General features: G+C 35.8%; 1 protein-coding gene across 9 annotated transcripts in view; it reads right to left on the minus strand.

Annotated features, from left to right (window-relative positions):
- DOP1A (DOP1 leucine zipper like protein A) overlaps positions 1 to 17,170 on the minus strand; it is a 104,249-nt gene that overhangs the window by 41,263 nt on the left and 45,816 nt on the right. For 4 of the 9 annotated variants that reach the window (XR_009453463.1, XM_059701084.1, XM_059701085.1 and 1 more), the window contains 7 exons: positions 16,084 to 16,204; positions 14,050 to 14,169; positions 11,980 to 12,091; positions 11,580 to 11,609; positions 11,046 to 11,279; positions 1,163 to 1,784; positions 250 to 524 (listed from right to left, as the gene is read on the minus strand). Coding sequence is in view for 8 of the 9 variants with exons in the window: in XM_059701084.1 (XP_059557067.1) it covers positions 250 to 524; positions 1,163 to 1,784; positions 11,046 to 11,279; positions 11,580 to 11,609; positions 11,980 to 12,091; positions 14,050 to 14,169; positions 16,084 to 16,204 (1,514 nt within the window). In the remaining variant the exon portion in view is untranslated. Of the gene's footprint in view, positions 1 to 249; positions 525 to 1,162; positions 1,785 to 11,045; positions 11,280 to 11,579; positions 11,610 to 11,979; positions 12,092 to 14,049; positions 14,170 to 16,083; positions 16,205 to 17,170 lie in introns of those variants that run through there. The other 5 variants (XM_059701088.1, XM_059701083.1, XM_059701082.1 and 2 more) reach the window with 2 other exon arrangements.

Consider the following 17,170-nt stretch of genomic DNA (forward strand, 5'->3'; position numbering starts at 1 on the left):
AATTATTTCCTCCATGGATTTAGTGCTTTAATAATTGCCTTTTATTTACCTTAATATTCCCCTCATCCTTATCTTTTTTCTCCACACAAAAGTGGGAACAAGATGGGCAAAGCAGTATACATCAAGTGTATCTTTTTCTATATAGTATGATATTAAGGTGTTAAATTAAGCCTGATTATCATCTTTAAAGTCTTTGCCATGCAAACTAAGTCAAGTATCACCCTAGTCATGTATGTAGTTAGAATTTACCTTGAAAAATTCAGTCTTCTCAGCTATGTACTTCAGGTTGCCCGGAGTGAGGGGCGGTCTAATAACCACAGCTACTCTGCCCTGGTTTGGACTTAAGGGTTGCACAGGTTCCACACTGTTGATGTTTTCCCCAGTGACCATGACCACAGACTGAGTCAATCCCACCAGGTCCATGACTAGTGAGATAGCGACACTCTGCACACTGAAATCACTTGCTTGGTTGCATGCATTCATTAGAGTCTGGAGCCACAGTGGAGGCTGCACATGCTCACAGTCTGAAACAAAAGATGGAAGCCAACACAGTTCATCACACTAAACCTTCATACATACTCTAACTCTCCAGTTAATTTAAAATAACAAAGCTCCTCTACTTACTACCTTTAGGTCTTGATCTGTTAACAAAACCAATGGCTTCTCAACTAGACTAGAAAATACAGCAGTAACAAGACTGTCATAAACTTGTTTTTCATATGTACTTTTCTTATGGCAAGTCATACAACCTGTTTTCCTGTACTGAGATTGTATATTAGTCAAACATTATGTAGTAATCACTGAACTGTGTGTATATATAAAAATTTACATGAAGGTAAATACATATACTAGTCATAATAAAGAAAACCAGTGTGAAAAACAATAGTGGATCTAAATATTAGATTCACTGTCTCCAAAGAATGGAGTTAATTTCCTTCTTAGTTTCTATTCACTTGCAAGAAAACTGTACTTCAAAATCATAACTTTTCCAACATAATCTCCCCATGACAGTATTTCATTTAAAGAAAATCTACAAATTAAAAAACACCTTAAAAAATTAACTGTCAAAACATACCTCAGTTTTAATATCTGAGTACTCCTGGGTTAAAAAGATAGCATGCCATAGAAAATTTTTGAATATGAATAAAACAAACTACCTTACCGGTCTCTGACTGTTCAGAATGTAACTCTGAGGTATGGTTCCCGTCTGCAATGTAAACTGGAAAACTTGAGCACTCCAGGAAGAGCTGGCAGGCAGCAAGGAAGGCAGAAAGGTATTCTTTGGAAGTTTTCTGTTTACTTATATTTCTGTCCTTTACATCTCCATGTGAATCCCTGTCCCATTTTGAAGTGTCTCCTTGCTCTCGGCTGAGATCCCCATGATGCTCTGTAGCCAAAGCTTGTGAGAAAGAGTTACTCTGAACAATGTAGAGGTTGATAAGTCTGGTGAGAAACTGCTGGACATACTCCAAGCAGCACTGCATTGCAGTCTTTTGGACTGTCTTCCCACCTCGGGCTGCTGTCCCCTGAGTGACTAGGGAGGCAGGCTGGATGATGGTTTCTTCAGATCCCACAGTGGAAGCCGTTTCTGTCTCAGAGGATGTGCTACCAATTGGGATGGCAGCTGCTCCCTGCCCCTCACTCAGTTCTCTGTCAATGTCGTCAGTTCGATCTGCTTGATACTGTATAAACTCAGTGAATCCACTCTCTGATGACTGACTACTTGGTGGATTTTCTCCATCTTCAAACACTTCAGTAGGATTTTCAAGAGTAACTGATGATACCTGGTAGAGATGAAAAAGAACTGCTTAGTAGCTAAATGTATATATTAGGAATTAAAAATTAGAAATGACCATATTTGGAGAAAAGTCAATTTTAGAGTCCTATTCACAACTTTATATATTCAGTTAAATCTTAAAATAGTTTCTACAATTGATTTATATGTCTATGATAATAGGAAATATGGATATGGTTCTAATGAATATGTCAATTTAACTCATTCAGTAAATATTTATTTTTCACCATATGCAGAGCATAAAGTTATGTTCATCAGGACAAAATATGTGAATGTACAAATTTCTAAGATTCATATCCTTTTTTTCAAAAGACTAAGAATTTATTCAATCTACTTCATGAAAACACTTTCCTAATGTCTAAATAATGTAATTTTCCTAATGTCTAAACAATGTAAGGAAAAAGAATTAGAACTAAATCTAGTAGGTCATGTTTAGGACTGCATGAGTGTGAAATTTGTCTGAAAAGTATAAAGTACTATATAAATGTTTGCTATTAACATTCTTACATTCTTTCAGTGAACAGTTAGTTACTGGACCTACATTATGTGCCAGACACTGTATTGGGTACTAGGAATTAAAGGAATAGTTTATAATCTAGAGGACAAGATAGGAAACAAAATATAAATTAAAAAATGAAGCAGCTACTGCAGTACAGCGGGAATGGGTAGACTATTCCCCTCCCTATGATAAGACTAAGTACAAATCATTATGCATATTTTCTGGCCTAGTGCAAGTAAACAAGAGTCTCAGCATGAGCTCTTTGGGAAATTGTGCCAGAGCATCATTTGAATTTGAGTAAGATCTCTACAGATAAGTACTCAAGGCTCTGCTGCCACAAAGTGGGGCCTCACCCAATGTTCCTTGCTTCAGTGAATCATACCACCATTCATCAACCCACGAAGGCAGAAACCTGGGGGGGGTGGGGGGGGTTGGAATCTTGTCCACCTCTCCTCCACACTTCTTTTACATCCACTTCAGTATAGTGGTTAAGGGTGCTGGCCATTAGTCAGCTAAGGCTCTGCCACTTACTAGCTTGGGAAGTTCTTTAACTTCAAACCTTAGTCTCCTAATTTGTATAAATGACATGACAATAATTCCTACATTTTACAGTTGCTATGAGGCGTAAGTAAGACAGGATATATAAAGAACATGGCATAATACCTGACACTTAATAGACATTCAATAAATGTTAGTAATTACTCATTACCCTTACCGATCCATTACTACTACCTATACATGGCTAATCCATCCATTTCTCTGTCTTAACTCCCCCATCTTAGCACGTTACCACCACCTCTCACCAGCACTACTGCAGGTCTCCCCACACCCATTTTTGTTTCTAGATCCATACTCCACACTGCAGCCAGTGTAATTTTTCTCACACACAAATCTGATCACGTCACTTGCCTTTTTCCCTTGAGTGTGTTCCTAAGAGTAAAAGCCTTAGTACAGTGAATAAGCTCTGTAAGACCTGGCTCCTGCCTACCTCAAGAGCTGGATCTCCCCTGCACTGTCTGCAATGAGCTCCTGTCTGCCGAAGCCTTTGCAAATGTTCTCCTTTCTTCCTCACTCATACCCTAAATTCCTTTGGTGTTTCACTCAATCCTTTCTCAAGAAAGCCTTCTTGACCCCCAATCTAGATTAGATCCAAATTTCTACAACTCATATTTTCCTTCATACATCCATCACAACTGTAATTAAATGTGTAATTATTTGTTCGATGTCTGTCTCCAAGAAAGAAAGGGTAGAGAGGGCAGAGACTGTGCCTCGTTCAACCTCTGGATACCCAGCATTAGTGAATGAATGAAAACAGGCTATATTCTCTATTTCAAAGATAAGAAAACTGAGGCTCAGGGAAGTTAAAAGATAAATAAATTAAAACAACAACAAACTTGCCCTAGCCCCGTGGTCGCAAGCCACATGCGGCTCTTTGGTCCCTTCAGTGTGGCTCTTCCACAAAATACCGGTTCTTCCACAAAATACTGACTTCTGCGCATGGGCTACGAAGTTTCAATCACTCTGTACGTGCATGCCCACACGTGGTATTTTGTGGAAGAGCCACACTCAAGGGGCCAAAGAGCCGCATGTGGCTTGCGAGCCGCGGTTTGCCGATCTGCAGTTTGCTGACCACTGCAGCCAGTTTTGCTCAGTGGATAGAGCATCAGCCCACAGACTGAAGGGTCCTGGGATCCATTAGATTCTGGTCAAGAGCAGGTACCTTGGTTGCAGGCTTGATCCCCAACACTGGTAGGTGTGAGTGTGTCTCTCTAACATCAATGTTTCTCTCTCTCTGTTTCTCCCCATCCCTTTCACTCTCTCTAAAAATCACTGGAAAAATATCCTCAGGTGAGGATTAACAACAACAAAAACAACCCCCAAAAAACTTGCCCAAGGTTACAACAAATAAATTTATTAGTTAGAAGAGCTCAATTAGGTGATTCTAATCTTCATAGCTCTTATCACCATATCATATCACTTTATCTGTAACAGTATGAAATTTTCATATTATAATGCCAAAGTTAGAGATGGCTATCATAATGACCTTATCAATTTTCCCTCTGAAAAGTTAACAATCATCTAAAATCCTGTATTAATACACTTTTTTAAATGTATTATTTAAATGGTAGAATTGTCATTAGCTTTAGTGTAAAGTCATTTCTGTATTGATCTTTTTTAAAGATCATAAAACAATGGATATTAAATTACTAGAATTCAAGCTACAAAATTCAATTATACTTGCATACATTTATAATATTTAGTTGTATGGTATATATTACATAACTAGACTTCAGATTATTTTATAATAAAATTTTTCTGAAAATAGAAAGAAATAACATGTTTTGGACATTTGGGTATAGAGATCCAATACACTAATTTTTATTTTTTTTTAATGTACTAAAAGCATAGAGACTTATAATTTTTTAAAAAAATATATTTTATTGATTTTTTACAGAGAGGAAGGGAGAGGGATAGAGAGTTAGAAACCTCAATGAGAGAGAAACATCAAGAGTAAGACAGGATATATAAAGCTGTCTGCCGAACACCTCCTACTGGGGATCTGCCTGCAACCAAGGTACATGCCCTTGACCAGAATTGAACCTGGGACCTTTCAGTTCGCAGGCCGACGCTCTATCCACTGAGCCAAACCGGTTAGGGCAAGACTCATAATTTTTTAAAGAACCATTCCTTCACTTACACTTTAAAAAATTACAGAAAATACCCTCCGCTTTCAAATATGATCAATATTCAGACATCTCAGTGAAGATACCACCATTGTACTTCAGTAAAAAATAGGAAAGAAGATATAAGCCAGGGGAACATAGAAGAAACCAGAGACAGAGGTGGTGGTGGGGAGCAATAGGAAGGGAGTAGGGGAGAGAGAGACAGAGACAGAGAGAGGAGCATATGTTAAGGTTAAAGAACCATTATATATTTTTAAAAGTATATTATTTAATTGTATTTCATTACTAAAAATCGATGTTCCCAATGCCTTACCTTTAATCATCAATAAGTGCCTCCAGATGTTTTCTACATAGTAAATATTCATATATTTAAATATGCTGAAAGAATGCTCAGTTCCGTTCCCTACTCTCACTAATCTCATTTATATAAATAGCAAAGCTTCAAAAGCAGTTAATACTTATTCTAGTTTTATTTCTAAGATCCAAGAGGCATACATTAAGGAAAAACAACAAACAAAATGAATTTCCCAACAATAGAATCATAACAGAATGTCACATATAAATAAGCAGTAGGGTGGAAAGTCAGAGACCGGTTTTAGTTTATGTAGGATAATCCTGGATATATTTAAATTGATTGAGGGTCAGTAATGATCATTTCATATATGAAGATCGATATATTTAGAAGGACCAAGGAAAGTTTTAGGATAATTAGTTGGTGATAAAAATTGTATGAAATCGTCCTGATAATTTATTTTTCCTGGCTGAACAATAAAAAAGCAAATGAAAATTAAAAAAAAAACAAGGGTAACTCCACAAATCCTGGATTTAGGTAACAAATCTTGTATGCCAGAAATTTTAAAATCTTTATTGTAAGGTAGTGTGCCACTGTAACTATATAATTTCATTAATATTTTTGTTAATTTTTGCTAAAAATATTTTAATATTATAAACTTGAAAGCTTCTGAATTAGTGATGTTGCCATAGATGTTTTACAGGAGTTTAAGCATGTTACTAGTGCTAGATTAAAATCATTATAATTCTATTCAGTGTCATAGAGTATGCATTATGAATGTAGAAGAGACTCTGTATTTCAAGAAGAGCACGTAAAAAACCTACTGTATACATATGAAAGGACCAGTAAAGTTTAGATTATAAACATGTGGCTACTGAGAACTTGTAATGTAGCTGATCTGACAGAGGTACTAAATTTTCTTATTTCAAGTGTTTTTGAAAAAAATTTAGAATTTGAACAAAGATGTGCTAAAGTGCAAAATACACACTGAAATTTTGAAAACAGTACAAAAAAGAATGTAAAATATCTAACTTTTTATATTACATCAATTTTATGATTACATGTTGAAATCATAATAAATTATCTAGAAAGGCCTAAATAAAATATAATTAAAATTATTTTTTCCTGTTTCTTTTTATTATTTAAAAGTGACTACCAGAGCCCTGGTCAGTTTGGTTCAGAGGTTAGAGCATTGGCATCGGCCCATAGACCAAAGTGTCTCAGGTTTGATTCCCAGTCAAGGGCATGTACCTTGCCTACAGGTTCAATCCTTGGCCCCGGTCAGGGATCATGGGGGAAGCAACCAATCAATGTGTCTCTCTTACACCAATGTTTCTTTCTCTTTCTCTTTCCCTCTCCTCTCTTCCTTCCACTCTCTAAGAAAAAAATCAATGAAAAAAATATCAAATGAGGATGAAAAAAAATAAATAAATAAAAATGGCTACCAGAAATATTAAAATTACATATGTTGCTGGCATTATCTTTCTATTGGAAAGTGTTGATATAAACAGTTAAATTGCACTAGAGCCAAAGCCTACATAATGGTCTACTGCCACACATTTGGATCTATGCAAGATTCACTAAATCGTTTGGTATATGACTTTACTCAGATATTATTCTGCTTTGAAGAAATAAACAGTTGACCCTTGAACAACACAGGGAGAGGGGAGATCTCAACCCCCTGCCCCCATAAACAGTTGAAATACATGTATAATTTTTGCCTCCCCGCAAAACTTAACTACTAATAGCCCAGTGTTGACAGGAAACCTTACAGATAACAGAAACAAGTCTATTACACATAGTTTGTATGTTATATGTATTATATACTATGTTCTTACAATAAACTAGAGAAAAGAAAATGTTAAGAAACCATAAGAAAAATACATATACAGTATTCTACTGTATTTTTAAAAAATGTATTTTTATTGATTTCAGAGAGTAAAGGAGAGACAGAGACAGACAGACACATCAATGAGAGAGAATCATTGATCAGCCACTTCCTGCATGCCCCACACTGGGACCGGCCTACACCTGGGCACACACAGGGAATCGAACCATGACCTCCTGGTTCATAGGTAGAAGCTCAATCACTGAGCCACGCTAGCTGGGCTATACTGTATTTTTGGATAGCGTAAGTTTGCACCATCTGTCAATACCTATATCAAAATTATCACATATAACACAACACATTGTAGATCTTACATATATTAATAACATTGGACATCAAAAATGAAAAGATAATGTGAAGAAGAAATTCATAATTATCCACTGGTATAACAATTCATACATTGACCACAAAGCAGCATCAATACCACTGCTTTATGGTAGCTTAGAGTCATCGATATGATTGCTTCATGGTAGCCTAGCCTATATACTAATGAATAAATCACTATAAAATTTTATGACATACAGTATTACAGTCATATTCATAATACAGAAATGGAAATATTGTTACATTTTAAAAATAAAACCACTTACCTCTGATGATTGGCTGATAAGCAGTTTCTTCAATTACAGGAAAGGAACATAATGTAAGTAATGTAATTGTTTGAAAGCAAACTTATAAAACAGTAAGAGAATATATTATTAATTTTATTAAATATTATTCACCTTACGCCTATGCAAGGATAAGCTATCCACTTTCATACAAGTCATCCATACAAGGTTATCATACAGTTGTTGTGCAGTTATTAAATTTTCACATGAAGACACATACACAATAGATAAGTTTATAAACTTCATGACATGATGATTAGTTACTATTCATTAATTGGACATGGAACATTATAAATGTCTTCATCCTCATCTTCACATTGAGTAGGCTTAGGAGGAGGAAGAAGAGTGGTTGGTCTTGCTGTTTCAGGTGCAAAAGAGGTGGAACGGGTATAAGGAAGGGAAGGGGAGGCAGGGAGGTTGGTAAAACTTCACAGAAATACATTGCAATTCCTGACCTTTTCCTTTTCATTTCTCTAAAAATGTTTCCATACGGTACCAATCCTTTCATCATGTGCTTTATTTAGTTTTAAGCACCTGTATCATAGAAGGGCCTGTATCATAAAAGAAGTCAAGTGTAGTCTTAAATAAGTAAAACCCTTGTGCCAAACGGTCTAATGTCAATTTGTTTTCTGGCACTGCTTCTTCTATCTCCTCCTCCTTGTCTGGCATTGCTAGTCCAGAGCACTCATCTCCATCAAGTTATCTTCCATCAATTCCTCTGGTGTGGTGTCTATTTATTCTTGAATTTCTCCAAGATTCATATGTTGAAACCCTTCACCCCCCCCCTTTTTTTGCCATATTCACAATATATTTCATGATATCCTTGATTGACTCTGTCTTAAATCCTGTGAAGTCACTCACAACATCAGGGAACAGTTTTCTCCAGCAGAAATGTAGTTTCAGGTTTGATGGCTTTCACAGCTTTTTACATAACAATGATGGCATCTTCAATGGTGTAATCCTTCCTGACATTCATGATGTTCTATCAAGGTTCTCTTCTCTTCCATAGCACTGACAATCCTTCCCATAGAGTACCCTTTGTAATGGCCTTAAAGGCCCTCATGACCTCCTGACCTAGAGGCTGAATTGGAGACATTGTGTTTGAGGGCAGTAGACACTTCCAGGCTTTTGGTATTGAATGGATGGGGCTCTGGGTGGTCAGAGGCATTGTCCAATGTCAAACAAACTTGAAAAGGTAGTCCCTTACTGGCAAGGTAAGGGACAAAGCAGCGATGGAACCAATGCAGAGGAAGGGTTCTCGTTCAAGTCTTCTCATTATACAGTGAAAAGACCGGCAGCTGGTGTTTATCTTCCTCCTTTAAAGGCTCAGGGTTCAGCAGCTTTATAGACAAAGGCAGTCCTGATCATAAACCTGACTGTATTTGCAGAAGAGTAATGTTAGCCTATCCCTTCCTGTCTTAACTCCTGGTGCTCACACCTCTTCCTCAGTAATAAATGTCCTTTGGGGGTGTATATCCCCAGAATATGGCATTTTCGTCTGCATTAAAAAGACCTGTCAGGCAGGTATTCTTTCTCCTCCATGATTTTCTTAATAGTGTCCAGGATCTAATCTGCTGCCTCTTGGTTGGCAGAAACTGCTTCTGCTATTATCTTGACATTTTTTTAAACCAAACCTCTTTCTAAAATTATTCTCCAGCTTCATGGAAGAACCTCGAGAGTATTATGCTAAGCAAAATAAGCCAGTCAGAGAAAGATAAGTATCACATGCTCTCACTTATATGTCACATCTAATAAACAAAATAGATCCAGAGACACAGAAGCATGGAGAAGACTGTTGAATCTCAGAGGGAAGGCAAGGATAGATGGGTGGGTGGGAAGAGATCAACCAAAGAACTTGTATGCATATATTCGTAATCCATGGACACAGACTGTAGGGTGGTAAAGGCCTGGGGCAGGGAGGTGGGCTAGAAGGGGTCAATGAAGTAAAAAGGGGACATATGTAATATTTTCAATAATAAAGATTTAAAATAAATAAATAAATGAATAAATAAAAAACACAATTCTCCAGCTTTAGAGCCTTCGCCTTCCTTTCACTTTAATTTGTCACATAATGACTTCACTTTTTCTTGATTCATATTAGATTCCAGAGGTATGCCTTTCTTATACCAATCTTGCACCCACATAGAAGCTGCATTTTCAATAAGAGATATTTGCAAGGTTTTTGCTTCTGCTGGCACAGGTATAGTGGCTGCTTCACAATTTTTTTTTTTTTTTTTTAAACAATGGTCTTAACGCTGGATTCATTTATCTTAAAATGGCGGCAAACACAGCTGCAGATCTCAATCTACGAAACATACCAAGCAAGTCAATTTTGTCTTGTAAAGTCATGACTTTTCTCTGCTTCTTGGGAGTACTTCCAGTATCACCAGTGGCATTTTCTATGAGTCTCATGGTGTTACTCAAAGCTTATGGTATTGCACTAAATATGATAAAAGATACGCAAGAACTATGAGAGATCACTTTTTTACTTCAATATGCAATTTACTGTAGACAAGCTGCTTACACAGAAATATTAGATGATTAGTGTCACACGTTTTAAGTGGATACTCGCAACACTTGTGCTCACTGCAAGAGCAACAGGATGTGGCTATGAAATTATTACAGTAATACAGTATGTACTAGAATTAATTTTATCACTTATGTTTATTTTTGTGTTTTTTTAATTCTCACCTGAGGATATTTTTTTCCATTGATTTCTAGAGAGAGTGGAAGGGAGTGAGGAGGGGGGAGGGAGGGAGAGGGAGGGAGAGAGAGGGAGAGAAGACGAAGACAGAGAGAGAGAGAGAGAGAGAGATTGACATGAGAGACACATCTATTGGCTGCCTCCTGTACAGACCGGCAACTAGGGATGGAACACACAACCTGGGTATGTTTCCTGACCAGGAATCAAACATGCCACCTTTGGTGTATGGGACGATGCTCCAACAAACTGAGCCACGCTGACCAGGCCATTTGAGAATAAGTACTGATAAATTTTAAATTTTTAATAATAGACGTATATATTTTATGCTAGTAAATGATAAAATAGATTATTATCTACATATATTTCATGCATTCATGATATATCTAACTTTTGCCTAATTTTGTCATTTCTAAGCTACAGGTTCGTCTATGAGTTTTTTCAAATTGTTGCAAATCTCCCAAAATTTTATATTTATTGAAAAAAATCTGTATAAAGTGGACCTACACAGTTCAAACCCATGTTATTTAAGGGTTAACTGTAACTGGTCTAATAACATAATTAACAGCTAATATTACCTTTTTGTCTTCCCATTCTTTCACTGAGTTGTTCTGCCCACTTGGAAACTGCAAAACACCTCCAGTGCTGGCAGCTAACAGTGGAGGCTGAACTTTGCTAAGGATCTTTGAGCAGAGCCTGAGTGAATCTGTGAGTTCAGACAAGTGCAATGTCTGGAGATGGCTTGTCAGGGCAGAAACCATCCTGAGCAGCAACTGGGGCAAGTGTTCTGTCTGGATTTCAATATAAGTCTCCTGAAAATAAAAGTGAAGTGACAAAAGTTTAAATATGCAATCCAAAAGTTATATTATTTCACTGATTTTTAATCTATATAAAAAAGGAAATAATTTTTACTCATCTGTCATATTTTATATGTATCATGCTCTTAATTAACATTGTACAATCATTTTATTATTAGTGATATAAAATTTATATTCCCAAATTCTCAATTTAAGTATTTCAAAGATATATAATAAAACAATCCCCATTTTATTTGCTACATTACTGAAGTTGTAAAAAAAGTGAATACAATACAAACAGGCTGAATGGCATACCTGACACAACACCCTCATACTTCTAGTAGGCTTCAAAATGAGAAAGCAAAGAATTTAGGAGAGAAAAAGGGAAAAGATTCCCAAAAGTTATCATTTAGTAGAAAGAATCATTAATGAATATAAATACATCATCAGATTATTTTACACTAAACATTTAAAATTTCAATAACATGCAATTATGAAGTATATTCCATGTATTATATAAGACTTGTACATGTATTATGTATATGTGTTATAGGACAAAACACTTGGAAAATTTTACGAAAAGAAAAAGCTAAGCCACAAGGGAAAAATATTTAATATTAAAGATAAAATTTATTTGAAGATAAGGTTTGTTTTCAACATGAAATATCTAAACTATATTAGATTTCCTCAATATTTTTTGCCAAGGTCATCTTACCAAAGAAACTATATCCAACAAAAAATCTACCAGGAGGCAGAAATTGGTCAGCTGTAACTCAGATGACTCACTATCTCCAGGCCCAGTCTGAAGTCTGGCATGCATTGTCCTCCTAAAGGCACAAAATTCACTTTATCAAGTATACTATCAAGTAAAATGAACATGTGACAACATCATTGGTTATTTTTAATGAGGGTCAATTCAGCAGTGGGGCACACACAGTAACATTCTTATGATGAAGTATATTCCCTTTTCCCCAGGACACCACTGTACCTCTATGTGGAAAATTCCCAGGGCAAGACTCCTAGGTTTAACCTCTCCCTATTACTCCCATCCTGTATTTCCAAGTGTTCTGGATGGATTTCACTTTTGGGGACTTATTTCCTATTGTTCCCACTACAGATATCATCTCCTAGTTAAAAAGGATTATTTGTTGCTTTATTTCTAATTTCAGGGCCTTTGTTGATACACACTTGTCCACCTGGACTTTGACCCTCCCTCAACCTCATTCTCTCATATACAGAATGTATCTGTCCTTCAAGATTTAAGATCAAATGTTACCTCCTCCAGGAAGCCACTTCTGATCCAAGCAGTAGAGATGATTACTCCAACATTCACATCAAATCATGTTAATCCTATATGACCATCTACTGCCCTACACTCTGAAGACACAAGTTAAGAAGAATATGGTACAGCCCTAACCAGCAAGAAATATAAACATATAGATAAGTAAATGTAATAATGTGACAGTATAGGAAAAGTTGATTCTGATGAGAGACTTGAAGGAGTCATGGAAGGCTACTGAAAAGTGGGTGATCTCTATATAGGACAATACCAGATGGGCAAAAGACAAAAAATATGTTTTAAGAAATAGCATAACTGCAGCATGAAAGTAATGTATGTGTAGGCACTAGGCCAGGTTACCTAAAAAAGGATGGATGTGTATGTTTGTAAATGAGAAATGAAGGCCAGGTGGCAAAAAGACACTCATAGTTCCTTGGCATTCCTATTTTAATCTCTCTACTAAGGCATTTGTAAGTTTTAATTTAATACTAGGAATATGTATGTGCATGTCTTACTTGTTCTTACTACAAAGTCTTTAAAAACAGGGACTAGATATGCCTAGCATAATGCTTTTCAACTGGATACTCAGTATCTGAATCAGTAAATGTACAATTAATTTATCACATCAGCATTTATAGTTTCAAAAGACTTCTAATCCCAAATTCATACAGGCTTACTTTGTGACTATATGCTCCTGAGGCTTGAGAGGTTAATCTGGTTCTGAGAGAATTTGAACTACATTTCAGACAGAGATTCTACTTGAGTTCACTAGTGTCCTTGGGTTTTCAGAGCATTTTTTAAACTTTGTGTCCTAGGGGGTGAAGGGCTTTTATTACTCAACTAGCGGCCCGGTGCGGTGGAGTCCCTCGGCCTGGATGGCAATTGGGGCCAATCGGGGCTGATAGCCAGGGGGAGGGACTGCGGGAGGTTGGCAGGCCATGGGAGGTTGGTTGTGGGAGCACACTGAGCACCAGGGGGCAGTTCCTGCATTGAGCGTCTGCCCCCTGGTGGTCAGTGCACATCATAGCGACCAGTCGACCAGTTGTTCAGTCTCTTAGGCTTTTATATATATAGATAGTGACGATATAGCTGGTTCTATGGCTTTAAAAACACAAATATGACACTAAGGAATTTTCTGTTCTTCAAACTGGGAATAATTTTGGGAATGTGTTCTAAGGCAGCAACCACAAATATGCTATTTTCTCTACAACAAAAACCAAACTGGATTAGTATAGATTGCAGAGGAGAAATTTTTCCTGTATACTGGTGACTGAATAACTTACCTCTGAACTATTCAATTCTAAGATTATATGATCAATAATTCTATATTCTAGAATAACAAGGTACAGCCAGGTTATGGTATTAAATATATATAACAGTTGTAAACAGTAGTGGTAAAATGTACAAAAAAATCTTTCCATTAGATTGAAGAACTTAAAAAACAAACAAAGAAAAGTCTGGCTTTGAATGCTATTAAATTAAAATGAAAGAAACAGTTTAACATACCTACAACATTCTTCAAACCAACGTGCCACATAATCCCACATATAATAAGGTTCAAAGGAATTAAAGAGAAGGTTGGCAGTTTTAATCAGCTCTGCTGTTTTCTTATTTTCCCTTAATTTACTAAAAAAGGAAAAGAAAATATAATAAATATTAACATTTATTTTTGCAAATTTAAATTTTAGTACAATGTTGTTAGGGTGTACATATTCCTAGGCAGTTGTTAAAACACTTGCATGTAAGAAAATTGGAATATATGATTTTTATCTACTGCCACTCTCTTATTACATTCTAAGTAATTATTTTTCCAAATCTGAGTTTTCATAACTCAACTGTATGATTGAAGATAAAAAATTAGACTTGCATAAGAAAAAACAACTGCCCTTCCAGTAAAAGAACAGGAAATTTTTTTGAACTATTTTGAGTATCTCACTCTTAATTTGGCATTAAATTACCTTGTTTCACTTGGCATATATAAATTGAGTAGTGATTTGATTTTGACAGCCTTGATTCTGAAGTAACTTTGTCTGCTTTCCTGTAAGATTTACTTAAGAAACGTTAAGTTTATTTGTTGAATTTCAATCTAGTAGTCTTAGCTTGAAAAACAAAACAGCAAAAAAACTAATACTGTATATAGCCATTATTACTAAAGTCCTATCAGGGAAAATAACTTTGTTATTCCAAGTGGGAATCCTTTAGCTTATTAATTATCCACTTACCTATCTCCTGCCACCCTCCTTACAATAAAAATAATCATTTTTATATATAGTGAGGTACTGCCAATGCATTTAGCAAGTTGCAAGACATATCCCCACATTAAAGACTAATTAAATACTCTACAAGACAATATAAATTATCAGACAGAGTACAGAATAAAATAGTGTAACAGTTTAGTCAATATTAACGTCTCAAACAAAAATTACAGGATATTATATTTACTAAAAATCAAAAACTGCCTATAATTATGTTTTAATATATAAAAGTAAAAAAGTAAGATTTTGTCAACATGTATCAATCACTGACTTAAAGAGGAGGACATGCTAATTTTATATGAGTTATCCTAGGCATTAAAAAACGTGTTTAGCTCTGGGACTCCTGCAGGAGGCAACCAGTCAATATGTCTCTCACATCAGTGTGTGTTTTTCTCTCTCTCTTCTACTCCCCTCTCCCTTCCTTTCACTCTCTCTAAAAATCAATGGAAAAAATATCCTCAGGTGAGGATTAAAACAACAACAAAAGCGTTTATATATACCTGAAAAAGAAATAACCCTAACTTTAAATCATAAGTCATGTCATTGGTGGGAATGCAGACTGGTGCAGCCACTATGGAAGACAGTATGGAGTTTCCTTAAAAAACTGAAAATGGAACTCCCATTTGACCCTGTGATCCCACTTCTAGGAATATATCCCAAGAAAACTGAAACACCAATCAGAAAGGATATATCCACCCCTATGTTCATAGCAGCACAATTCACCATAGCTAAGATCTGGAAACAGCCTAAGTGCCCATCAGTAGATGAATGGATTAGAAAACTGTGGTACATCTACACGATGGAATACTATGCTGCTCTAAAAAGGAAGGAACTCTTACCATTTGCAACGTCATGGATGGAACTGGAGAGCATTATGCTAAGTGAAATAAGCCAGTCAATAATGGAAAAGTACCACATGATCTCACTCATTCGTGGACAATAGAGACCATTATAAACTTTTGAACAATAATAGATACAGAGGCAGAGCTGCCTCAAACAGATTGTCGAGCTGCAGCGGGAAGGCCGGGGAGGGTTGGGGGGCAGGAGGTAGGGGGGTAAGAGATCAACGAAAGGACTTGTATGCATGCATATAAGCATAACCAATGGACATAAGACACTGGGTGATAGGGGAGGCTAGGGGACTGTCTAGGGCGGGGGGATAAAATGGATACATATGTAATACCCTTTGTAATACTTTAAGCAATAAAAAAAAAAAAAAAAAAGAAACAGAGTCTTTAAAAAAAAAAAAAAAAGTCATGTCATGCTTAATTTTTCGGTAATCTACCTGCTTAATTGAGCATGATCCTTGCTGAAGGGTGGTTCCATCTGAAGATCCAATTCTGCTTTGCACTGAGAATACAATGTTCTAAATACTTCAATTAGGACATCTTCTAGAATTACAGGCCCTAAAATGAATATACATATTAAAGACAAAATTAATTAGCATTGGCAAATCATGATTATCTAAAAACTGGCCAAAGTAAAGAATGCTTTAAAACAAGTATTTTTTAAAATGAATTTATTGGAGTGATAGTGGTTAATAAAAGTATATAGATTTCTAGTATACAATTCTACAATTGTAATATACAAATCTAGTATACAATTCACCTGTATATGCATTGTATTGTGTTGTTTACCACCCCAAGTCAAGTCTCCTTCCATCACCATTTATCCTCCCTTTACCCTCTCCTACACTCCCTTTCCTTTCCCTCTAGCAATCACCATACTGTTGTCTATGTCCGAATCTTTTATTTTTCCCTTTGCTTAATCCCTTCATCCTTTCTCACCCAGCTCCCAACTCCCTCTGCCCTGACAGCTGTCAGTCTTAAAACAAGTTTTTTTTTTTACAATAGTTTCTTTTTTCCCCTAGAAGCTAAACTAAACTTTACATTTTGATAACCTAACAGTAAAATAGTAAATAACTGAGCAAATGTTTATTTAACTTTAGGCTGACATAACAGAAATTACAGAATCAAGGAAATTGGTTCTGCCAATTAATAGTTGTTACTTTGGAAAATTTAACTTCTTTGAGCTTTAGGTTCCTCATCTAGAATGAGGATAATAATACCAAGTTTACATAAAGGTTGTTAGGGTCATGAAAAATATTTGTAAGATGGGTGGCATAATTCCCAGGATATAATGACTATTCAGTAAATGATAGTATTATCACTACTATCTTGAATTTAAGTAATATAAGAAGGAACAGGGCTAACCTATATTGCTATAATAGACAGCAATATACTTAAAAAAAATTCCTGAGCTTCAATATATTAGTGCATATTAGCTAAAATAAACTCTCAAAGCCATTGATACAACTCATTTTAAATTTTTTATTTTAATTTTAAGAAATTAGGTACTATATTATTTCATTT

The sequence above is a fragment of the Myotis daubentonii genome, chromosome 6 (genome assembly GCF_963259705.1).
Source record: "Myotis daubentonii chromosome 6, mMyoDau2.1, whole genome shotgun sequence".
In the NCBI taxonomy this organism is placed as follows: Eukaryota; Metazoa; Chordata; class Mammalia; order Chiroptera; family Vespertilionidae; genus Myotis; species Myotis daubentonii.